Source organism: Podarcis vaucheri (genome assembly GCF_965113315.1).
Source record: "Podarcis vaucheri genome assembly, chromosome: 11".
In the NCBI taxonomy this organism is placed as follows: Eukaryota; Metazoa; Chordata; class Lepidosauria; order Squamata; family Lacertidae; genus Podarcis; species Podarcis vaucheri.
Window position 1 is genome coordinate 32180398 of NC_138749.1, and position 26253 is coordinate 32206650.

The 26253-nt window shown below is 40.9% G+C and overlaps 1 protein-coding gene and 1 long non-coding RNA gene across 7 annotated transcripts in view; one reads left to right on the forward strand and one right to left on the reverse strand.

Moving 5' to 3' along the window:
- Window positions 1-26253, forward strand: part of RASGRF2 (Ras protein specific guanine nucleotide releasing factor 2) — a 93329-nt gene that overhangs the window by 49660 nt on the left and 17416 nt on the right. For 3 of the 4 annotated variants that reach the window (XM_082191879.1, XM_082191876.1, XM_082191878.1), the window contains exons 12-18: window positions 2126-2262; window positions 4635-4717; window positions 6402-6650; window positions 7459-7847; window positions 11831-11959; window positions 13408-13497; window positions 20193-20299. In XM_082191879.1, coding sequence (XP_082048005.1) covers window positions 2126-2262; window positions 4635-4717; window positions 6402-6650; window positions 7459-7847; window positions 11831-11959; window positions 13408-13497; window positions 20193-20299 — 1184 coding nt within the window. The remainder of the gene's footprint in view (window positions 1-2125; window positions 2263-4634; window positions 4718-6401; window positions 6651-7458; window positions 7848-11830; window positions 11960-13407; window positions 13498-20192; window positions 20300-26253) is intronic. The other variant, XM_082191877.1, reaches the window with a different exon arrangement.
- Window positions 14898-26253, reverse strand: part of LOC309514730 — a 61030-nt gene continuing 49674 nt past the window's right edge. Inside the window, exons 3-4 of one of the 3 annotated variants that reach the window (XR_014212139.1) lie at window positions 21088-21196; window positions 14898-15034 (exon numbers count right to left, since the gene is read on the reverse strand). This is a non-coding gene — a long non-coding RNA (uncharacterized lncRNA). Of the gene's footprint in view, window positions 15035-20870; window positions 21197-23465; window positions 23546-26253 lie in introns of those variants that run through there. The other 2 variants (XR_014212140.1, XR_014212141.1) reach the window with 2 other exon arrangements.

The following is a 26253-nucleotide window of genomic DNA, read 5'->3' on the forward strand; positions in this document are numbered from 1 at the left end:
GTTTGATTGCCAGTGACAATTGACACTGGAGAGCAGGAAGGTGTGCAGTATTATTATTATTATTATTATTATTATTATTATTATTATTATTATTATTATTATATTTATACCCTGCCCATCTGGCTGTGTTTCCACAGCAATAGTATCTCCTCTTTCCAGCTGCTTGGTGCAGGGAAGAAGGGAGGACTGCTACCCAGTGCCAATCACCTAGAGAATGAAGGGGAGCACACAAGGGATCACTGAGACTGTATTGCACATCTCTCTGCATGTATGTGGGTTCACTGTGGTGTGTGTGTGTGTGTGTGGTGGAGAGAGAGAGAGAGAGAGAAAGAGAGAGAGAAAGAGAAAGAGAGAGATGTGTATGTCTGAGTGGGACCCAGTACTTACCACTAAATGCTGCCCTTGGGGCTAAAAAAGGTTGTCAAGCCCTGCAATAAAAGGAACGGGAGTGTGCCTAGTTGTTTCATATGAATAGATGATTTTTAGCTGGGAAGTTGGATCAGTGGAAAGTTGGGCAGACTGGGGATGGGGGGTCATTGCATCATATCTGATTTGGACCACAATCCAGCGATCAACAGGAACTAAGACTGCAGTCTCGACACATATACCTTCAAGTTGGCCCCATTGAACTCTTTTTTTTTTTTAAATAAATAATTTTTATTAATTTTCCAACATACATTTATGATATCCAATCTAAATTTATCACATATTTTCTCTTTTGAACTTCCTTCAGCCTCTCTAACAATCATCCATTATTCAATTCTTCAGTTACACATTTCCTAATTTTTATATTGCAATTTACATACCTTCACCCTCTTATTTTCTTCAACACAATATTCCTCAATCATTCACAGAGCTTCTTGAAATCCCACTAGCGTTATTTGCTCATCACATATACATTTCAAATAATCTGAAAATTTTCCCCAATCTTCAATGAACTTTTGGTCTCGTAGATATCTGATCTTCCCCGTTAGTTTATCTAGTTCTGCATAGTCCATCAGTTTCATTCTCCATTCTTCTAACGTCGGTAGTTGTTCCTGTTTCCATTTTTGGGCCAGTAATATTCTCGCTGCAGTTACTGCGTATTGGAAAAGTTTACCGTCCTTTCTATTTATCTCATTTCCTACTATTCCTAAAAGAAAAGCCTCTGGTTTCTTAACAAATGTATATTTCAACATCTTTTTCAATTCGTTATATATCAATTCCCAGAAACCCTTCACCTTCTTGCAATCCCACCACATATGGTAAAATGTTCCCTCTTTTTCTTTACATTTTCAACACTTATTACATGTTTTATACATTTTTGCCAATTTTACAGGTGTAATATACCATCTATAAACCATTTTCATAACATTTTCCTTTAACGCAGTGCATGCCGTAAATTTTATATTTTCATTCCATAATTTTATCCAATCATTGAACTGTATATTATGACCCAAATCTCTGGCCCAGAAGTTGGCCCCATTGAACTCAGTGGGATTTAAACTCTAAGTAGGCATGTATAATGTAAAAGATATAAAGGAATTGTGCTCTCAGTTACAAAACAAGAAACCATATGAGGTTTTGGTGGCTTCTTGAATCGAGAGCAAACTGCTTGGTCCCTGGGGCATAAACTGGGGCTCTAAGCTTTCCATTGCTGTAGGTTTTCCCAGTCATTTCAGTGGAAGGTAGAATTCTCTATGTGTAGTGGGGATGCAGCCATGAAACTTTGTTAAACAAAATTGGGGTATATTTGCATGGAGTTCTGTGCCCGTGTTAGATCCCTATAGAACTTCATATTGAGGGACATGTGGACCAGAATTCGAAGCTCTAGTTTCATAAGCTGAAGAACATTTTAAACTTATTTTTCTCAATCAGCAGCTTCTCATGCTACATGGCAAGCCATTTCTGAAATCATAAACATCATAAACAGTTTGTGGTATTCCCTGGGAATCCAGTGTTCAAAGTAGAAAAAGTAACTCTGCTAATAGCCCTGGCAGGGGCCTAAATCACTCTTTGGAGTCTTGCCACACTACATAAACAGATGCTGCTTGCAGAACAAAATTGATCTGCGCTGTGCCTTGAGGATTTTATGCACCTCAGATTTCTATCTGTAATTGCTTTGTTCTTTGCTCCCTTTGTGAAGCGAAAGGTTCTGGGCAAGTATTTGGACATCTTGACTTCAAGATTGTGGTTGAACCAGCAGATGCACCTCCTTTTACCATTGTCCTGTTAGCCCCTTCACGGCAGGAAAAAGCAGCCTGGACAAGTGACATTAGTCAGGTAATTTCACTTTCTTGGAGATTACATGTTTTACTCAGCATGCAATAATAATTTCATGGCTTGATATGTAGGAAATATAATATTTTGGTATCAGTAACAAAATAGTGCGATCAGTAACAAAATAGTGCAAAATAGTTCAACTTAAAAATGGTAACTTGCCCATGTTGAACTGGTGCTAGTTCAACACATAAATAGATAGATAGACAGACAGACAGACAGACAGACAGACTTTGATAGTGAAGGAGGAAGAAACAGTTAAGAAGAGAGAGAATGCAAGATTAGGCTACACCAACTGCACAAAATATGTGTGCCTCTTCGAAGGGGTGGATGATTTTGGGTTAGGAATGCCATGAAGTGGAGTACGAACCCTTTTTCAAATGAGGGGCAGACCATGCCCTCTTCTCACATGAATACCAGCATCCGACTTCATGAAAAAATGCTAATTGCAAACACAATCAATTACATTTAAAGTAACTCCTGTAAGGTTGCAAGCCTCATACTAGTTACTTGAGAACAGTTCAGTTGTGATCTGTAAGCTGCTTGTGAAGCAAGCCAAAAGCAAACAAAGGGACATTCATTTCCCCTCTGCTTTGGTAATATGATTGGTGCTGCAACCTTTAATCTATTTAACTGGTACATTAATCAACTAAAGCTTTAATCACAGATTAGAACTTGCCTCTGATTAATTGGTGGGACTGAAACTAAAAAGCAAAGTTCCTTCAGGATATCCAGATATACTGGTTTCCTCCTCTTTGTACCAAAATTGATGAGAATTAAACTTACTGATGGCTCTCTCCCACCTCCATGTTTATCATATTAACAAATATTTGGATTGGATTTGAGTCATGAATTTGCCCTTGAAATAATTTTTTAAAAGCTCAATATTCATAAAAGAGCAGAAAACGTAATAAATCCCCCCACCTGAAGCAATGTCCTGGAGCAAATACTTCACCTTTCTATTAATAAAGAATAAAAAAATCATTGCTGGTTGTCATCACATTACAGATATTTGGAAATACAGAATATGTTGAAGAGTATGGCATCTGTAACAGAATGTAGGTGTCAGGGGTTCAGGAGCAGAGACGCAGAGAAGGGAGGAAGCAGAGAGCGAGGGGGAGGAATCCGAAGGGAAAATGAGTGATGATGACGACCCGAGATCTCCAAGCCTAAGCAGTGAGTCAGAGGACTCCCAAAAGGGAGCCCCAGTGAGCAGAGCAAGGGGGGGATCCGGGGGGACACCCCAGGAGGAAGGGAACAGAGGAGATTCAGAGAGCAGCAGCTGGAAGTCGGGACCCACGCTCATAACTGAGGGCGGCAGCAGCTGGAAGTCGGGACCCACGCTCAAGACTGAGAGCAGCAGGGAGGAAGGTAGCCAGGCATCGGGTTCCGGAGGCTGTCAGCAGGAGGGAGGGCACGAGTCAGGGGTGGTCACGCCCTCCTCAGAGAGCGAGGCAACGGTTAAGAGGAAAGTAGAGAGTTGGGCGCGCGCGCCAAGTTCAAATGCAGCGGAAGCTGGAGCAGTAAGCAGCCCGGAGAGTGAGCCAGGTCCTAAAGCCCGCCGCAAGGAGGCAGAAGGATCAGGGGGGTCAGCGTCAGAGGAGAGTAGAAGGGAGGAGGCCCAGGGGGGCAGAAGGACCCAGAGACGTAGGGAGAGGCGAAGGAGGTGGAGCAAGGCTAGGGTATTAAGCTGGTGTGCAAGAGGCGGGGACTCAGACGGGTCTTCGCCGACCTAGGGCAGAAGGTGTAGAGCTGCACGCTGCAGTTCGGAAATGAAACCTGTAACCTAATAAAGACTCTTATAAAGTGAACGCTGGCGGACTTGGTCCTATGTGAGCTGGGACTGGGTGGCAGCTCTGACAGTAGGTATTAACAAAGCAACAGTAGAATTATTTACCTTGCTGAACTCAGCAAATAGCAGGAGAATAACCAATGATCATGACATCTCCAAAGTGCAAGGAAAAGGAACTAGTAAAGGCACACAGTTGTAATTACGGGATTTGGAATGGTAAATGGAGTTCACTGTTATGCCCACTATAAACCTGACCCAGCGCAATCAGTCTGCTCAGCCTTCATGCCTGGCTCATAATAAGCTTTACTCAGCACCAGACCTTCTTGGAGAGTCTCCAACACCAGAGTACCCCTTAACATTAAGATCATGACAGGGAGGGAATAGCATTATGGAGGTTGTTAAAGTGTTTATTCAAAAGACATCCATTGCCAGGTACTCTGGTAAGTCTAGTTTTCTGTTCCTTCTGGCTCAACAGATAGAGCTTTTCATTTACTGTGACTATAACAGTTGAGATTTACAAGATTTTTTTTTAAAAAAATCACCACCCTATATTTCCACTCCCCTTTGTCATTATCTTATGCAGTGTGTTGACAACATACGGTGCAACGGTTTAATGACCATAGTATTTGAAGAAAACTCCAAAGTCACTGTGCCACATATGATCAAGTAAGTTTGCTGATTTCGACATGCAGCCATACTGTGGGACTTCTTGCATTATCCCTCAAATGCAAAATTGAAACCTTGCTGTTTACTTCACTGCACTATTAACCCCATGTTTCACAGGGAAATGCTGCATTATTTGTGTGCCTACTTTGTTTGCTTTTCAAGATTTAGAAAACTATTAGTCTGAATAGTAATATACTAGTTTTTGTTCTTGAAATCATTGTTATAATTTTACATTTAATGTGTGTGCTACTTTATATGTGTTTGTTTTAAGATTTTCTTTAGACTCTGGTGTTACCCTAGCAGACATAACCAACCTTAGACTGTGGGCAGTATCCAGTGAAGTAGATCCATTAGCTGCTTGCACAGTGGAACTTCCCCTCCCTCCCCTCTCCCTGCCATGCCCCTTGTGCCCTCCAGAGGGTTGAGGGGAACCCTAGAACAGATTTAGGGGGACACGTATGGAGAGGAGGAAAAGGGGAACTTCTGTTGCATAACTAAAAGTCCTTGCACTAGGGTGATACAGTTTGGTTCTCAAACCTAATCCGCTCCGGAAGTCTGTTCCAAAACCAAAGCGTTCCAAAACCAATGCACACTTTCCCATAGAAAGTACAGTGGTACCTTGGTTTAAGAACAGCTTAGTTTATGAACAACTTGGATTAAGAATGCTGCAAACCTGGAAGTAGGTGTTTGGTTTGTGAACTTTGCCCTGGAATAAGAACATGTTTCACTTCCTGTTGAGTGTGTTCCATTTGTAAATTAAGTCGCTCGCTGCTATGTGAAAGCATGCCTTGGTTTAAGAACGCTTTGGTTTAAGAATGGCCTTCCGGAATGGATTTAGTTCGTAAACCAAGGTGCCACTGTAATGCAAAATGGATTAAGCCGTTCCAGACTTTTAAAAACAATCCCTAAAACAGCAATTTAACATGAATTTTACTATCTAACGAGACCATTGATCCGTAAAATGAAAGCAATAAACTGCAGTCACACAATCAATCAATCAATCAATCAGTAGCTGAGCTGAGTTCCACACAGTCACAAAAACAAAACAAAAAGAGCCGCAGAAACAAAAAAGCAAAATAAATGGAAACAGGCAGATCTCAGCGTAGCATTCAAAATGGAAGTGTGGCACTCAAATTGGAAGCATGACACTCAAAATGGAGCATGTTCGGCTTCCAAAAAAAGTTCGCAAACCGGAACACTTACTTCTGGGTTTGCAATGTTTGGGTTCCAAGTTGTTTGAGTACCAAGGCGTTTGAGAACCAAGGTAGCACTGTGCTCCCCTATGCAGCAAGATCCCTTTCACTGCAAGCCTCTCCACTGCCCCATGCAGAGCTGCAATGCTGCTGAAAGGCCATGTATGGTGCAGTGGAGGCTGGGAAGTGACAAGCACATTTATTCCTGATTATAAAACCCACTTTGAGTACAGTAATACAAATTAAAAATGAAATACAAAAGCCCCAAGGATTTTGGGATACATCCTACTGCATTCTGCTAGAATAATCATTGGGGCTTTCCCACACATCCCACATTTAACTTTTGGTTGCATAGGTATGAGTTGCGTAAGGGTATAGAAAAGACTATCTTTAATATTTTAAAAAATGACAGCATCTTTAAAACAAAAAACCCTGAGTACGACTTACGAAATGATGTTTAATAATAGTCTTTAAATAATTATATTATGTAGATCTGATGCACGTCTTCACAAAGATGACATTGACATCTGCTTCAGCAAAACACTAAACTCCTGCAAAGTGCCCCAGATTCGTTATGCAAGCGTTGAACGCCTTTTGGAGAGATTAACAGACTTGCGATTTCTCAGTATTGATTTCCTTAATACTTTCCTACATACTTATCGCATATTTACTACTGCAGCAGTTGTCTTGGAGAAACTGTCGGATATTTACAAAAGGCCTTTCACCTCAATCCCTGTTAGGTGAGTTCCTTTCTACTCATTATGTTCTCGTGAGATCTCCCGTCATAATAAACCCTGCAAAATGCATTGGATAACAAATTTACATATGTTTGTTTTTACGCTTACATACTGCTTACTCTTTCGGCCATGGGAGAAGGAATAAAATCCAGCTGGGCTCAAACATCCATCCTGGACTTTGTAATGCCAATCATGTCATACCTACTGGTATGGTAGATGTTCTGTTTTGGAATTTGTCTCTTTTATTTTCCAATATGCGCATAACCATATTTCAATATTATGCTTGCAGCTTACACACATTTATTTACTTAATTTGTATATTGCTTTTCATCTAAAGATCTCAGGGCAGTTCACAGCATAAAAATAAAAGCTCAGAATACATAATAGAAACAAGAACAAAACAAACCCATAACCCACTCTCCCAACAATTCACACGTGCCATTTCAGCTTTACGCGGTTGAACTCCAGCCAGTTGAAATCACACTAATTAAATGCTCCCTCCAAATCTCCTTGCTCAAATTCCAACTCTCCACAAAGTTTGATGCAAGGGCTCCTGGGTTTCCACTTGCAAAGGCTCATGGGATTGCTAGACACTGTTTTCGCGCCATTTTTGCTGTTCTCTTGCTCTTTTAGGGCCATTTCTGCCCTTTTCGTGCCATTTCCAGGTTTGTGGCGATGTGCACGTGCTCTAAATATGCATAAATGGGGAGTTGCCTGTACATGCCAAAATACAAATGACCTGTGTTCCTTTATGAGTAGCTTTTAGCATGCACTGCTCAAAATCCGTTCTGGCCTTTCCTTTCTCTCCTAGATCTTTGGAATTGTTTTTTGCTACTAACCAAAACAACAGAGGAGAACACCTGGCTGATGCAAAATCACCACACCTTTGCCGCAAATTCTCTTCCCCTCCACCTCTATCACTCTCTAGGACTTCCTCGCCTGTCAGAACCAGAAAATTGTCACTAAGTTCTCCACTAAATTCTAGGATAGGGGCTTTAGATCTGTCTACGACCTCTCTTGCCAGTAGTCCTACCTCAACATACAGCCCTGCCACTTCACCACCACCCACGCTATCTAAAGTACCATTGGACCTTAGCAAAGGCCCTTCATCTCCAGAACAAAGTCCTGGCTTTGCAGATGAAAACTCAGAGAATCCACGTATTGAGCTTTGCAACAAACTAAGGAGAAGCATCCGAAGAGGTATTATATATACAATATATTGTGTAATTAAAGGTTGCTATTTTGCAAAGAAATGTGGGTGTGCTGGTACAAGGGAGGTGGGCATGCTTATGTTTTGAGCATCACCCACTGCTCAAGTGCACAACTTGAAATCCTCTTACCTTTATGTGCACAAATGGGAAAGGAGCAGTGGAGGAATAAATTGGCACATGCTGCTTCTTCTTCACTGGGAGCCAGTGTGGTGTAGTAGTTAAGAGCAGTAGTCTTGTAATCTGGTGAACCAGGTTCGTGTCTCCGCTCCTCCACATGCAGCTGCTGGTTGACCTTGGGCTAGTCACACTTCTTTGAAGTCTCTCAGCCCCACTCACCTCACAGAGTGTTGTGTTGTGGAGGAGGAAGGGAAAGGAGAATGTTAGTCACTTTGTGACACTTCTTTGGGTAGTGATAAAGCGGGATATCAAATCCAAACTCTTCTTCTCCTTCTCCTTTAAAAGACCAATGCAAGAAATGTAGAAAGAGGATTTTCTAGAGCTGTAAGATGCAAGCCCCCCCCCCCCCCAATTTGTGTAGATCCCTTGAGCAATTATTTCAACAAATCATGGCTGGAATTTCTGGTCCTGTTCTAGGATAGCTATAGGGCTCCTTCACCTTTCATATCTGCATAGAAGAAAGAATCCCAGGAGGTGTAGCTTACATGACAAGCTGCACCTGCAATTCCCTCTTCGGTGCAACTTTCAGAAAAAAATCTATTCACAAATAAAATGAAAATTAGCACTAAACTTGTGCAATATTCCGCTATATTTCTGGAAGTCATTTTTATATTGTGTGAAAACACAGATATAATGCGGAAATCAACAGTTTGGGAAAAGTTGGGAAGACGGAATAAAACGCCACATGAATGCAACCTTGGATGACTTTAAAAAGGGACTTACCCATGTCTATGAGTCGTGGTGGCTGTCTCCAGGATACCAGTTGCTGGGAAAGAACAGTAGGAAAGGGCTATTGGCCTCACATCCCACTTGCAACCTGTTTCCCAGAGGCATTTGGGGAACAGGGTGCTGAATTGATGGGCCTTGGGGACCTTCACACATCTCTGTGAGCTGTGATAAATGTCCTGGAATTGGACAAAGAGCAGAGAAACATATTGATGCTTTTAGGTAATTTGTTTATCTGTTCTACGAAAGCTTCTCCTGGTTAAACATGCAAATTTTAACCTGGAAACTGATGCTCATGAAAATTTCTCTCAGCCTCAATTTTATTTTCGTTTTTTACTTACATGAGTTGTATTCTTCTCTCCCCCCTCCCCCCAAGCATAGCCCCTTTTTATTTCTTTGGAGAAACCTGACAAGAATTATTGTAAAACTGAAGAAAGCATAATTCCCTTGAAAATGATATTTTTTTTTAAAAAAAAAAAGCTCCTTGGTGAGACACTTAATACAGTCTTCATCAAAGGATTTGTCACTATAGAAAGTAATATATTGTTTAACAAGAGATCTTTTAGATTGACATTAGTTATAATGTCAGTGGTAATTAGCCGATCATTAATTAAATAAGCTTAAGGAATGCTGTCAGAAATAATACTGCTAGCAAATAAGAAGTTAAGCAAGTATAGATCTCATTTGCAGATAAAAAATGCCTAGGAGATTTTCAGCAAAAGTTAGTATCTGTTATTATGCATAACAGTTACAGCTGGCTTTTTCTACTAGTCTCTGTTCATTTGTTAGGTACAGTGGTACCTCGGGTTACAGACGCTTCAGGTTACAGACACTTCAGGTTACAGACTCCGCTAACCCAGAAATAGTACCTCGGGTTAAGAACTTTGCTTCATGATAAGAACAGAAATTGTGGTGCGGCAGCAGCGGGAGGCCCCATTAGCTAAAGTGGTACCTCAGGTTAAGAACAGTTTCAGGTTAAGAACGGACCTCCAGAACGAATTAAGTTCTTAACCCGAGGTACCACTTTATTGAAATGCAGACTGTACCCTATGTAATAAATTCTACTGTGTTAGCTAATAACTATGTATAGCCTGAGATAAAACACGTAGTTCAGTTCTCTGTTGACATAATTATTTAGTTCTACAGCAGAATCCCAGTTATATAATCTCAGCAGTGTCAATGAGCATTATGCAGAATGGAAAAGCAAAATAATACTTAATAATAATAATAATAATAATAAAAACAAAAATGACGTAAGTTATTCCTGATGCCTAAGCTAGTGACTTCTTGCCTGAATATGTATCAAGAATAAGGCACATGGAATGTTAACTGTGTAAATGAAAAGCACCAAAATCAAACAGAATTATGCAAAACAGAGACGTGCAAGTACAATGAATTTCCATGATTTATTCTGCTGATTTTTATTTTCTTGGTTGACAGGCAGAATATATGCAGCCTTAATCTTTGTTAAGGTGTGTCCCCTGAGGCAGAAGCATCAGATACAGTGAGGATTTTGATAACACAAGTGAGAGAAGCTCTCAGGTGGAATTAAGAGTTTGATACAGTAGAGAAGTACATTGGATAACTCTATCCTTCATAATTAAATTCAACCCTCACCAACAAAGGAAGCTAGGAAAGTGAATACATGTAAAAATAATTAAATATAATCTGCCTAGTTTTTAGGTGAATAACTTTGATTTTTGTATGAAAAAAAATGAAGCCTTGAGTAAGAAAAGACCTTTGAAGCAGAGGTATCAAATCCTATGAGGATTTTGGTAACAAAAGTGAGAAAACTCAGTAGTAGCATTAGGGTAATACACTGGGAGATTATGTTTTGCATGTAGTTTGACAAATTATGCTTCAGATTTAAACTCTCTGTTTACCAACAAAGGGAGAAAAGGCAACAGGAAAACATAACAGTTGAGAATACTTTTCAGTCCAGCATTTGAACAGGTCTGATACAGCAAATACCTGTGAGGACAACATTGAACTGAGGGCAGTCTTGCAGATAAGAACAACCCGAAATGATGTTGACAATTTTATTTTAAATAATGGCATGTGGTACCTAATAGATGAAATAAATTTGTCACCACTGCTAGAATTGTATGGAATTCTTACCACAACGCAGAGAGTGGTCATTCACTCTCTTTCACCTCAGTTCTTTTTGAATCCATAAACTCTGCAGTGTTGTTTGTTTTAGATTCTGGTGAATCTAATAGTTGAATTGTTTGTTTCCTGTCTTTAACCACTAGACATTGGTCTGAGTAGATGCAAAATCATGAAACAGCTATCTTCATTATTGATAGTACGGCCTATTTTGTTTTAAATTGGTGTCCTTTATTCCCTTATTTATAAGCTTTATAGTTACTTGTGTCATTGGTTTCTGTCAGTGTCAAGTACCCTGATATTTTATCAATACTATTAAATTTATGTGAGCAGGTGTTGCACTTGCATAAACTTATTTCCCGAATTTCCTAAAGGGTTGTCTCAGAATATGTAACATGAGCAGCGTAAACTAAAGTTCACTGACAGAACTATAAAATGATGTTGGCTGGTAGAAGTAAGTGCTAGTATCCCAAACACCAGGAGGTCCCAATGTGCACATAGAACTTCACATGAACATATATTGCTTATCATTTTCAGTGATGAAAAATGTGCATGTAAAGCCATCTTTTTTCATGTGCAGAGCTTTCATCAACATTGAACAGAACAAGGAAGACCCCACTGATCAATGTCCTATGATCAATGTCTTAAGAACAATATTACTTTGTTCCCCATATATTTATATTAAAGGTGATTTTATAGTTGACCATTATACAGGGTCTCATTAATTTAAATACATTAGTGGGTTTTTGTTGTTTTCAAACCAAATGTTTCAATCATTTCTTTTCAAAAAGTCATTTAAAATGCATCTGTTTTGTTCAGAATTTGCACACTGAAAAAACAACCTTTTGGTTTTTAGAGTTTAAGAAGGTGTAGCATAATTTCATACCTGATATGTGAAATGTTTTATGATTGAATTATAAAGACCACTCGCTGTCTCTATATTAAAGTGCATACTTCTTAAAGCAGCGGTTCTGGAATCTGTATCAGTGGATCGCACTATCCCAGAAAGTGCCTCAACTGTGGATACTCCTGAGCTCTCTCCGTGTAGATCTCCTTCGACTCCACGACATCTACGTTATCGACAGCCAGGGGGTAAGGTTAAAAAAAGCAAAACTTTAATACATTGCATGGTTATATCAAAAGGACCTTGTAGTGATAATAAATTCCGAAACAATTTGTTTACTATCTATTTCTGTTCTCTTTCTGCAAAATGTAAGAAAATAAGAAGATGTGAATAACACCATTCCACATGATTAGCATTTGAGCAGCAAGAGAACGAAAAGCATATTTGCGTTAGGATGCAATGAAATGTTCTGCAATATTTTGAACTAGATGTACATTTGTTCGAGAAAAATATTGACTTGAGTCTTATAACTGACAGATTCTCGTGAACCAAACTGAGGGGACATATTGTGCACTGTGTATGGTGATGAGATGTATGATACCGATCACTGTTAGTGGGAAATAAGTCTGTTTGTGTGGCACTGAAAATGTACAGATGGTATTCTAATTACTCATTACAGGATGTGAATAAATTGCTTAACCAGGAGTGAAATTCTTTTGGTAGAACTCCAGTAAATCGTGTGTCCCACTAACAGATGCTTAAAGGATGCAACATACTGACAACTTGGTCCTGACACCAACACTTCCATTGCATGAGCCGGAAGTAACTCTTTCTCCATGACTCTTTTAATCAAATCCATAGTAGAATTTTTACATCTCTCTTGGGAATCAGGCCATGCGGAAGTTCAGTATGATTAGAAATTGAGCGTGGAATCTGATTGCGCCTTCCCCTCATGGAAATGCTTTTTCGTATATATTTTTTAAATCATTTTTCATTACCATGTCTCACATTTCATTGATTATAACCATACATTCATTCAATCACTGACTTCCCTTCCCCCCCTTCCATGGTTCTAATTATTTATCAATTAATACTTCATATTCTAATTTCCCCTTATGTTCATATTTCTCTCTCCCCCTATATATTTAATGCTTTAGACTGCTGAATTTACATTAACCCTGCTGACATTTCAGCCTGATTAACATGATTCTTCAGATATTCTACAAACATTTCCCACTCCTCCTTAAATATTTCATCTTCCTATTCTCGTATTCTGTTAGTTAAATTCCTCTCATGGAAATGTTTTTGATCCAGCTGGTGCCTCTGCCAACAGGTGGGGAGAGGGGATTTTTACCAGCCCCCTGTCCCAAATGCTGCCCCCTAAAAATGTCTTCTGGAGGGTTGGCTGCCCTTCTGGAACAGCATGGGAGGCTGCAGGAGGTGGGGGGAGTTGACCAAAATATATATTCCTTCCTTTTCTGTTAGCAGAGGCCTTTGCTGAATCAAAAACAAAATCACAAAATGTTATGTTTGTTTTTCCAGCAGGAAGGTTTGCTTGTATATATGCATGCTTGAACAATGTTTTTTCCTCTACCATAAAAGCATACATGGAGATAGATATCCAAGCTTGTGGTTTTCATTTACAAAACAATGCTTGCTGTTGATGTTGTTTTATTTTTTGTTATTTACTTTGCAGTACAGGCGACTGACAACAGTCATTGTTCCGTTTCCCCTGCTTCTGCTTTTGCTATTGCTACAGCTGCAGCTGGGCATGGGAGCCCACCAGGTGAGCCTTCTGGTACCAACGTTTTGGGGGGTGGGTGGGGGGGTTGAATGACTGAGCACTAGTAAGTGAATGCAGTCAGTATTTGCAATCGAATATTTGCAGGCTCCTCTGGAGGACTTTGGTCCAAAAGGCAGCATAAAACTAAGCTTAACTAACTGAGAAATACTATACCAATTCAGAAGTAAATCCCATTGAATTCAATGGGGCTTGCTGCTACATAACAAGATACAGGATTTCAGGCCAAATGATTGACAAATACATCTTTGAAATATTCATTACTGTGCTGAATATGGTGAATGAATGGTGAATGAATGAATGAATCTATGAATCTTTATTTGCGTCAGACATCGGCCATAGCAATAAAACAACAATATGATATACAAAGAACAGAAATTAAAAGTCAGTTATATAAAATAACATTTTAGGGTTTTGAATCAGTAGTCAAATAGTGGATATTATTCTAAAAACCTTGCAACCTTTGCTGTCTACCTTCTCATCTTGATCTGCCAAGAGAAAGGACACTGTGGCAGTGACTGGGCAACCCAGAGTGGACAATAAAAGAGGGGTGATAACCTCATTCCTCAAGTCTTTATAAAGAGTGCAAGCCAGCAGGGCATGCGCCACCGATTCGGTACTGCCATCTCCACAGGGACATAAGCGTTTTTTGTGTGGAATCTGTTGGAATCATCCCTCAAGTACAGCCAAGGGCAATACATTCAATCTTGCAAAAGTAAAAGTGCACCTGTATTTTAGAATTGCTAGGTTATGCAGATAGGGTGCCAGAGAGTCAAAATGGGTAGGTGGAAAATTGTCATACCATGGGCAAAATTTCCTTATTGTGGCCAAGTTGTTCTGACGCTCAATATCGTTTAGGCACTGACAAATTAGACTGTTTGCTTTACTAAAACCCAAAGTGAGTAGCTGTTGTAGTGATAAACCACAGGACTGAAGTTTTTGATAGACAGTTTTAGTCCAGGTGCTCTTGTGACAATCTTGCAGCACTGGGGATATTAGACCGGGGGGATTTAAGTTTAGGCGACACCAATCGTTAAGTGTCCTATGCAAAATCCGCAATTCCATCAAGGGAAGATTAGCCTCTAGGCGCAATGATGCGTTTGGGACACAGGGTGGTACAGAGAAAATTTGCCTTAAGACCTTTGATTGGACAGCTTCCGTAGATCCAAGGTGAGTGCCTGTCCAAATCTGAGCCCCATATAATAACTGTGCTGGGGATTTAGCTTGGAACACTGCCAGGGCTGGTGGTATATTTTACCAGCTTTGGTGTAGAAAAAGTGTGCCAGAATTTTGGCGCTTCGGGACGCTTTTTCTTTGCACATTTCTGGTGTGCTCCCCATGACCTCATAGACTGGAAAATAAGATATTTGAAAACTTTTACCTGTTCAGTTCGCTGGTTGTCCATGCACCATCTATGGGCCCTATGGTTTCTTGAGAAAACCATGACTGTGCTCATGGTGCCAGTCCTGTAGCCAGAAACTATGTGGTAAGCAGGCCAGGAATAAGTTGTAGAAGAGCCAGTCTGTAAAGGCAGGTCATCCAATACACTTACATCAGTTAAATTATTTCTTAGAGAGCAATTCAGTAGAGACGAATTCAGTCTGCATGCTTTTCCTTGTATCGCCACATTGAAAAGGACTAGAGACTTGGTTTTACAAATGAAAGCTGAAGGCTTAGAAAGGGTTCCCAGAATATCACTGGCAGGTTCAGCTGGCAGGGTGGTATGGGCAGGGCAGTGAGGCTCACCTCACTTTCCAGCACTGAGCATCTTTGCCAGTTACTAAAAGGGGGGGGATGAGGAATGGGGAGCTCAGCACAGTGCAGGTGGGTTTCAGTCATCTGCCTTCAACCAGGTAACTGAATGATTTGCTCCAGCAGATTGCTGGTAGGTGGTTGGTTGTGTATTTCTTTTGTTCTTGTAGTGTTTAAATTTTTACTGTTGTTTTTATTTTTTCATTTTGTGTTGTTGCACACTGCTAAAAAAATGTTCTATTGCTACAACACTGGGAGAAGGATGAAACGCTTCAATCTGTAGTTTTGAAAGGTGAAAGCATTCTCTCACGTTTGCCATCTAGCACACCTTATTGGTGCACAATACGTGCTGTTTTTGCTAGAATGAAGCATGGCAGTGTTTTTCCACTGTATTCCCCATTGATTAAAATAATGGCCTTGGCATTTCCTCCCTAGTGTATTTCTACCTGAAATTTACATATTTATCATATTTCCTAAAGTTTGTCTTTAGACTGTTTGGGGTGTCAATAATAGGCAGAGAATTCACATGCTTCAACCTGTCCTTGAATTTTATACTCGGGAACATTATTTCTTTTTTTCTTTCTTTTCAATATGCACGAATTCTGTGATCAATTTGAATAGACTTCTATTTTTGTTCCAGAACCAAGAGCTGTTTTGAATCTAGAGAACTGTTGCTTAGCAATTTTATCAACTGGTTAGGCAAATGCTATCCTTCAAACTGAGGGGAACTGCACCATGCAGCTTTTATTAATCAGCAAGCTTCTATTAAAATGGTAATTATTGGAGGAAGAGAAAGAAGACTGTGCCCTGTTAATAAATACATCTTCAACTGTAAGGGGAGGACCAAGGCCACTGGCCCCTCTATGGCAGGTCATGGGGTCCTTCCTAAATTAAGCTGCATCCTGAGATTTAATTAGTGCAGCCTGTAGTCAGAGAATAGAGCAAAAGAGAGGAAGACAGTGCATGGGCAGTGATGCTTTCGGCATGTGGTAGAAAGCTGCAAGAAACACCTAGTCTTGAGCTGTAAATTGGAACAAACAGCAATCCACAGAAAACCTAATTGCCGTTTGCTCCAATTAAGCGCTAAAGAGCAGTTTTCCCTGGGAGAAAGTAGTGCAACAAGAGGAAGTGTGGATAAGCCCAAAGTCACTGGTGAGGATCCTGAAAACTTTGCATGTTAGTATATTCACTGTATATTGAGCAGCCAAAATTACTAGGCTAAAATCTAGTGCACTGAAATATATTATGTAAGGGAACGATCTGTGAAGATATAAATGACCCACTGGTATTTATATATTGTTGGCAATTAATTGATCATATATATTGCATTTTGAAACTTGCTGATAGTCTTTTCTGCTGACATCCTTGGCCTGATTTTTTGTTTTACTGAAAGCACAGTTCATATTTCCTTTGACTTTCAGGAGCTTTGCATTGGGGGGGGGGGGGTTGTTTCCACATTGCTGCCTTAGAGCACAATGAAGTTGGTTGTTTTTAAGGTACATTCTAGAGCTCTCTACACCTTAGCTGTTCACATCAGTATGGGGTCATCAGTGTCAGATTTTTTTCTATCTTTACTCCTATGCAATGGTGTTCACACATTACATAGATTTCTATTTGCTGGGGCTATTTCCTCCGTTTCTTTACTTTCTGAATCTGCCTAAAGCTTGGGTACACTAAATTGATGTTTTCAGTGTTCTTTCCACTATGATTCCAAGATCTGTTTCCTATGATAGTCACTATGAATATAGACACCATCAATGTCAATGTATTGTTAAACTGTTTTCATAAAATGCATCCTTTTGCACTTAATTGAGATTGCTGTTGCTAATTAGCATAGCCCTGATATTATCACATTTAATACTTGCTACTCTCTGTATTTATAACATTTTCATGCTCCTTTTTTTTTTTTTTGCAAAAAGCACAATAACATCATTCTGTCTTCACTGTGAAATGGTTCTTTAAATGGCTGTTAAGCATAGGATTGCAAAATCTCCGCTGCCTAAATGTTGGGAGAGTCCACTTGGGAAACCCCAACCTGTGCATTATGTAATATGATATATAACAAGCAGAACAGGTGGCTAACTAGTGAAAAGATTTCTAAAAAAACAGATAGCTGCAGGTGACTAACCACAGCAAGTCAAACTGTGCTGCAAAGGAAACCAAAAATTATGCACAGCATTTAGTCTGTTTTGCAGAATCATTATTTTCCAATCCCAAATAATTAGTCAGACCATGAAAAAGCAGAAAATGCATTTAGTAAAAGTTCCAAATAAAAATAAAGAATAATTGCAAATGACACAAAAATGAGCAAGGAAAAAGATAACTGAATCTGCAGAACTGACAATGATAAATACAAAAACAATGGGTCTATTAAGTATGATAAACCTTACTGCCGAATAATGAGGGTAACGAAGTATAAGTGGGGCTGACAATATTTAGCTAAGGACAATTAACAAATATATTGAATTAATTAGTGAGAGGCAGCCTCATACTTCAAAGAGGGAGATAAATATGCAGAAGCTTCCAAGACCATTTGTTCCGTACAGTCAAACACTGCATAGAAAGAAAAGGGAAGGCGACAAAACAGGGTCAGTCAAATGACGCTGTGTGTCATGTAGAGGAGCCAATATTGGTTCAAATTTGTGCATCTAATAAAGTGCATGTGCTAGGAAAACATAAATGCTGATGCAATAAAGACTTGACTCAAGTTACGGTATATTAGGTTAGCCAACAAAGGCAGTTAGAGAAGGTCTGCCAAAGACAAATATCTCTGGTATAGGAATTTGTCATCAAACAGTTATGAGATGGTCAGCTTCTTATTTTTGGACATACCTTATGTATTATTGGAATTGTTCGATTTCAGCAAAAAAAATATTTAAACAATCGGATAGGTTCCACAACAAACTGCAGTGCATAATCCTCTCCCTAATAGGCCAGTAAGTGCTGATATTACACATTTCTTTTAAGGGTTAAGTCACAGTAGAATACTGAATCATACCAAAGGTCCACTATCATCCTGTTTCCCGCAGCAACTAATCAGATATCTCTAGGAGATCTTCACTTGGGTTTGAAGGCAATAGCCCTTCACTGCAGTTGCACCTCCCAAGTACCGTATTTTTTCGCCCCATAGGACGCACTTTTCCCCCTCCAAAAATGAAGGGGAAACCTGGGTGCGTCCTATGGGGCGAATGCAGGCTTCCGCTGAAGCTTGGAGAGCGAGAGGGGTCGGTGCGCACTGACCCCTCTCGCTCTCCAGGCTTCAGGAAGACATCCGCAGCCTAGGCAGCCCTGCGGGAGTTCCCGCAGGGCTGTCTAGGCTGCGGGTAGCAGCCTGTTTCCCGGAGTGCCGGGCGTGCTGAAAGCAGAGCTCCCGGCGCTTCGGGAACACATCCGCAGCCCAGGCAGCCTGCGGGAGGTCCCGCAGGGATGTCTAGGCTGCGGATAGCAGCCTGCTTCCCAGAGCGTCGGGCGCCCTGAATCAGAGCGCCCCGTGCGCCAGACAGACATCCGCAGCGTGGGGAGCCCTGCAGGAGTTCCCCGCAGGGCTCCCCATGCTGCGGATAGCAGCCTGCCGCCCGCCGGGCGGGGCGCCCTGAAGCAGAGCGCCCCTCGCGCTGGGCAGACATCGGCCAGCCCCACAAGCTCGGAGGACAGCAGGGAGGCGCAGCGCCGCCATCCCGCTGTTCCTCGACCTGGTTCGGTTTCCCCGACCTGCTTTTGGGGGGGGAAATAAAGGGGGAAAAAATCCCTTTATTTCCCCCAAAAAAACTAGGTGCGTCCTATGGGACGGAGCGTCCTATGGGACAAAAAATACGGTGTTTAGTGGCAAATCACCTCTGATTTGTTTTGTTTAGCTATCATGGTTAATATCTGTGGATACACACTGATTCTTCGTGCAATTGTCTAATCCTGTTTTAAAGCCATCTAAGATGCCTGCGACAGGGTGAGCTCCCGTTGCTCGGTCCCTGCTCCTGCCAACTTAGCAGTTTGAAAGCACATCAAAGTGCAAGTAGATAAATAGGTACTGCTGCGGTGGGAAGGTAAATGGCGTTTTCGTGTGCTGCTATGGTTTTGCCAGAAGCGGCTTAGTCATGCTGGCCACATGACCCAGAAGCTGTCTGTGGACAAACGCCGGCCTCTCGGCCAGTAAAGCAAGATGAGCGCTGCAACCCCAAAGTTGTCTGCGACTGGACCTAACGGTCAGGGGTACCTTTACCCTTTACCCATTACCTTGTGGCACTCAACTCAGCGAAAAACAGTACCTTCCATTTGCAGTCCCCTCCCCCCTGAAATTTATATTTTAGATTTGAAGAAGTGTCTATGATACTCAGGACTACATAAGAAAGGACAGAACAGGTTTAGCCATTCATTTTATGTATTTATAAATGTATGAATCTTCTCCCTATTAGGACTTTTTGAGATATATATATATATATATATATATATATATGCAGGTTTTGGTGTCTTCGGGTGTCTTCCCGTGTAAGAGTCGGGGTGTCTGTGCGACGTTTCGACGAGGTCTCACTCGTCATCTCGTCGAAACGTCGAAACGTCGCACAGACACCCCGACGAAACGTCGCACAGACACAGACGAAACGTCGCACAGACACCCTCGTCGAAACGTCGCACAGACACCCCGACTCTTACACGGGAAGACACCCGAAGACACCAAAACCTGCATTCCTGTACCCGTGAAAATCTACGAAAGCATATATATATATATATATATACACACACACATAGATACACATCTCATATAATATAAATATGTAAGCAAAATCTTCAAAATCCTTTAAATGTGTTATTTTCAAAAGTTATGCTCTGAGCCAATGGGCTATGTGTTGGAGGGGGGGGAATTACTCCCATAGATTTTCCTTTTCATCTAGCAGCATTTATTTCATCTCGAACTTTCCTTTTAAATTGTGTAGGGTTTAATAACTCTGAACGAACATGCGATAAGGAGTTCATAATACGTCGAGCAGCCACAAATCGTGTCCTGAATGTCCTTCGCCACTGGGTCTCAAAGCATTCTCAGGTACTTTTTGTTACATTTTTCCAGCAAAATCTCCATTGTATTAAAGAGTTTGTGCGCGCGCACACAAAAACACATAATTAGTTTGGAATTACCAATTTGGGCTCTGTGTTAAGCATCACAATTGTCATATTAAAAATTTAGGTTTGCAGTGCAGCCTCATTAGAATAGTTCTTCTGTATATTGCTGTGGTGTAATTACAAGGGGACAAGGTTTGCTTTTCTCATTACAGTCGTGTTTTACTCAAACGAATGCATTGTTGGGAATAAGCTAATAAAGGTTGGTTTGTTGATCCATTCTGAGATAGGCACAGAGTTGCCAAAAATCTAGCGCTGGGGACTCAGCTACATTAGGTTTGTTTGTTTAAGTTATAAATGCGTTATAACACTGTGACACCAGATGGTGCTGTAGAGCTGAAATTGGAACTGAATGAAATTTTCCATTGTGAGCTTTACAGCGGTTTTTTCCAGATCATTTTCAGAGTGTTTCTTTTTTAAAAAATAGGTGTTTAGATGCAGCCTGGATCAGCAAAATATGTCTCCACTATGATTAGCTATTGAAATATAATCATGAGTCATGGCTCTATGTTGTTCTCCTATTACTTGGGCTTGCCCTCGTTCAAAGAACAGCATAGTTACTCATGGGTGATTTAAGCATTTCTTTACTGCATGTGGAAAGCATTACATAACAGAGAGTAACATTTTAATTAGGCTAACTGTAGAAATCATGGAACACCTCCATATAAGTGCCTCTTTCTGGCTGTGGCCGGAACAGGTATAAAATTGCTCTACCTCATTAGGTGCAGTGGATCCCATGCAAACCAATCATGCTCTGTAAAATGTCACATTGAAGGTTGGTTGGTTGGTTGGTGGCTTCTGTGCTAACTAAAGAAGAGTCCTGCTGGATGAAACCAAAGCATCCTGTTTAGTACAACATACAATGGCTAAACAAATGCCTATGGGAAGCTCACAAGCAGGATATGAGCTCACTCCTGCTGTTGTTCCCCAGCAGCTGGTATTCAGATGCATTCTACCTCCGAACCTGGAGGTAGTATATAGCCATCATGACTGATAGTCTTATTCTCCCTGTTGGATGCGTAACATTTGATTTAACACCAGGACCCTCTGTGCATCAAGCTTATCACTGTAAATACGTATTTTCCTGGGTATAACACCCCCCCATGTATAAGATGCCCCCTATTTTGGGGGACTCCAAATTGAGATTGTATCCATGTATAAGATGACTCACAATTTTGAACATAATTTTGAAACCTAGTTTTATACACGGAAAAGTACGCTAAATACATTACTTCAAATTAAGTCTCCAGTGCTAGGCTCTAGAGGAATCTTGACTCTACAGTATAAGCTAAGTTCTATAAGCTAAGTTCCCATTGCTCAGGGATCGGGAACTTTCCATGATACCATTTAATTCATAGAAGAAATTTGTGGAGGCATACTTGTGGCAGAGTTTCATTATATGGGAAGCTGTTCAGGATCTGTTTAGCACCACCTAATCTGAAGCTGTGTATGAGCAAATAAAATAAATACAGCATAATGAACCCAATGCCATCACATCTACAAATGAAGCAACTGTGTTACCTTCATAAAATATGTTGCTGGTTTTTTAATAATGTATTCTGTTCATACCTTCTCTGTATGCTGAGTATGTTATGGATCATGTCAGAAAAAGTGAGGTTGTTAAAAATGCAAAACATTTCCAAGCAAGTGTACAAAATATTGCAACTTGCAGGATCTAGCCACATCAACATTGGCATGAGCAAGAGACCCAAAGTTGACCAGATGTATTAGAGAATTACAGCATGGTTATTTAGTGACTTTCACATTAGCCTCATTTTTCTCCAAACTATATATAGGTTTATATGGTCTTGGGTTGGATCCTTCGTCTAAGGCTGGGGGTGGGTGGGTGTGCCACCCCCAAAAGTGAGATAAAACTCAGAGTACTATGGTAAAGAGGTCCTAGGGTGTAGGGTTCTGTCTGAAAGCCCAGACAGGGGTTGACAGATCATAGAACATCCCTGAATGGCATCCTGGTGGGATTTCCTCATTAGATTTGCATCACTGGGTGGTACCCATTCACCAGGATCAACACTGATGGAGATAACAGCCATCAGTCAGGTTGACTGGTTCAGGGTACATACCCAATGCGTATGCCAAATTCTGACTGATAGAATCATAGAGTTGGAAGGAACCCTGTGGATCATCTTGTCCAACCTGAATATGCAGCTGTCCCATACAGGGATAGAATCTGCAACCTTGGCATTATCAGTACCACGCTTTAACCAACTGAACTATCCTTAGAATTGTCTATAATCGATGAAATTGTGGCCATTTTGATCCCAAGCTGGTGTCATGTTTTTCTTACTGCATACGCACTGTTAATCTCCTCCCTCGGTAACCACTGACTTGCTGCGCTGGGGCCTGCGAACATGACACCCACACAGTATGAATTAGACAGTTATAAGGAGTTTTTGGGCCACATATGATCTCCATGCTTTTAGTTCCAATTATAGCAATCGCCAAAAAACTTTCTAATTGGTTGGTCTTGGTACAATTAAATGATGAATTTGGCACCTAAATGGTCATGTACAAGACAAAGCAAAACTGATACGTCTGCTTTTTGCATTGTTCCAGCAAAAAAAGTTGCAGAAGTTTAAAGCTTTGATCTTCTGCAACACTTCAGGGAACATGAGTCGCCCTCACTGTACTAAGCATACAATCAGTCAAACTAATTAGAAGTGCACTGCGGTTGCCTCTGCTTCAGTATGATGGATTCTTCATTAAGCAACTGCTGGGTTTTTTTGGTGATGACGGTAAACATTCTAACATGCTGGAATTAGTGTCTCTTTTTTTTGGTAAGCAATAGCAAAAACGGTTAGCTGAGAATCCCAGTTGAATAGATTGCTCGTTCAGAGTTACTGTACACGTTACCAGTTTATGAAATGCCCAAACAGTAAAAGTACTTTGAGAATTATGAAGTCATTTCACTAGTACAAGTTGTACATTTAAACTAATTATATCCAATCGGGTTTGACAGACAAAAACTGCTGTTACAGGAACAAAACTGGCAGGCTCCACAAATGCTGATACCTACTTTTTGCTCAGAAATAAGTGGAGTGGAGACTTTTGCAGCGCCAGCCAAGGACAGCTCTATTCCCATGTATTTCAGTTCAGGCCACACTGAACGGAATTAATTGATACAAGTTGATTAGGATTCACTTAGAATTTATTTCTAAGGTAGAATAATAGATTTGTCAATTGTACTTTTAGAATCATGTGATAAAAGAACCTGAAAGGTACCTTAAATTAGAAAACGTATCTCTACTACAATGCCCCCACCCTCCTCGTGTGTGTGTGTGTGTGATTTAAAAAAAATTAGTTTTCAACAATATATAAGCAAAACAAGAAGTTTTCCCCAATCCCGCCTTCTATCTGCCATAACAGAAGATTAATGTATAAGATTTTTCCATAAGTCCATGGGTGAAGTCGGTGGAGGCCGGTCATCAGGGTGTTCACTTGAATATTTTATAAGGGGTACCAAACTTCAATAAAACCATCCACCTCAGATATATTGTTCAAGGCATGTTAGTTTTTGTTAGTTTCTCAGATAAGGCAATTGTCCATATGTTTTGTCTCCATTGCGCAATGTGTAGATGTTCAAGTCCTTTCCAATTCTGTGCTATAAGTAGTTGTGTTGCTATCGGGGGGGGGGGGGAATAATAAGTATATTAAAGTAAGTTGGTCTTTCTTAAAAATTGTTACTAAACCCAGACTTGGATTACACTATACATTCTGTTTTGTAATATTACTTCAGCGAATAGTTTTACTGAATAGTTCCCAGAATAGTTGTACTGGTTCACATGTCCACCACATACAGATTATTGTGCCATTTGCCCTGTATCCTCTCCAGCATGCTAGTGAAGATGTTATGCAAACGTAACTCTGTCTTAAGGGCGTTAGATGCCATCTATAAATTAGCTTAATTTAGTTTTCTGTTATGCAGGTTGATACTGATTTTAAAGGAATTTTTGTCTGTTTTCCAAAGTAGCAGAACGTTGCCCCAATGGCAATATCATCGGATATTTTATACAATATTGACAGAATTATATAGAATGTTCAGTCGTATTTAGAATTAATTTTTCAAAAGGAGTCAGTGACTTGAGTGCTTTGAATTTAACTGCTGGGTTTGAAAAAAAAGTATAATTTAATGTATAAGTAGTCAATTCACATTGCAACCTCCATGTTTTCCATGATTTGCTCTGCTGTGAGAGTTATTGTTTTCATAGAGACTAACCAATCTGTATAAGCCTTTGGCTTTCCATTTTACATCATATTTGCTGCCTTGGCGCAGCCATGGCCTGATAGCGGGGGCCATTTTTTCTTGCCCGCACAGCTATTGGGGTGCCTCCCCTGCTGATTTGGCTTTGGCCTGCTTGAACAAGCAATCAGGGTGCCAGCAGGGCAGGGTAGGTGGTGACCTGGCTTCAACTTGGTCCGCCCCCATCATATAAAAGGAGGGCCGCACCTGGGCCTTCGCTCTTTGGAGATCATTGTGGGATTCACCACCCAGCCAGTCTGTTTGTGTCTTGTCCAAAGGTGAGTGGGCAGGTCAGTGTGGGGACCTTGTTATGGTATAGCCGGTCACTGTATTTGGGGCCAGGGAGGATTTTTTCCTGCAGACAAATTGGCCGGTCTGCAGGTTTTTGCCTACCTCTTATCAGAAGTCACAACTTTTGGTGGGTAAGGCATTGGGTTGGATCCTTAGCTGATCGAGTATCCCATTAACGGGATCCAGGAGGGATGCCTCTGTCCACACAGGGGCTGATGAGCTACAGCACCCTTCCAATGATGGCACAGCTGGGATCATATCACCTGGTGCATGTCAGGGGCGACCCTGCTTGATGCCCAAAGCCTTGGCCAAAACCTCCTTACATCTGTAATTAATAAAGTTGTGGCTGATTTCAACCCAATAGAAATGTCCTATGTTTTATTTCTATGGTTGGCCTTTCTGCGCTGCAGGCATCATGTGCCTGGGCATGCAATTCCTCTGGTTTTGGAAAGACATGAAACTTCCCCATGGATGATGTCCAAGTGACTTTTCTTATGTGTCCAGTTATAATCACCAGGTATATATTGTCAATAAGTTTATATAACTGTTGTTATTTCGAATGTTTAATTCTTCATATATTTTCCCTTCCATTCTCTAAAAAGCTGGAGCATGTGTGTATATGTGTTACAGTTATCTCAACATACAGTAGGTTTCCATGGTGATACATTGGTTGTCTCATCCTGTTCAAAGTGGGCCCTGGTGTGGGCTAATAAATATGGGTGTTTAGCACCCAGAGAGCACAGTGCTCCTACAATTCTCCTGGCAGAGCTTCTCAAAGGTGTTTTGCATTTCTCGCCTCTTCAAGGCACAGTATTATATAACAAGCTGTAATGTACATACTTTTTCTATATGTACGAGGCAGAGTTGTTAGTTATGCCTCAAAGCAGTATTTCTTCTTATCCTCCTCCTCTCTTTCACATTAAAGTTAAAGGACCCTATCACAAGCCAGCCTGAAAACAGTTATGTGGCAAATGAAATGCTTAAGAGGTCTAAAGCAATTTGGAATGTTAATTGGCCCTATGTACATCATATACACGGGGACGCGGGTGGCGCTGTGGGTAAAAGCCTCAGCGCCTAGGGCTTGCCGATCGAAAGGTCGGCGGTTCGAATCCCCGCGGCGGGGTGCGCTCCCGCTGCTCGGTCCCAGCGCCTGCCAACCTAGCAGTTCGAAAGCACCCCCGGGGGCAAGTAGATAAATAGGTACCGCTTACCAGCGGGAAGGTAAACGGCGTTCCGTGTGCTGCGCTGGCTCGCCAGATGCAGCTTTGTCACGCTGGCCACGTGACCCGGAAGTGTCTCCGGACAGCGCTGGCCCCCGGCCTATAGATGTG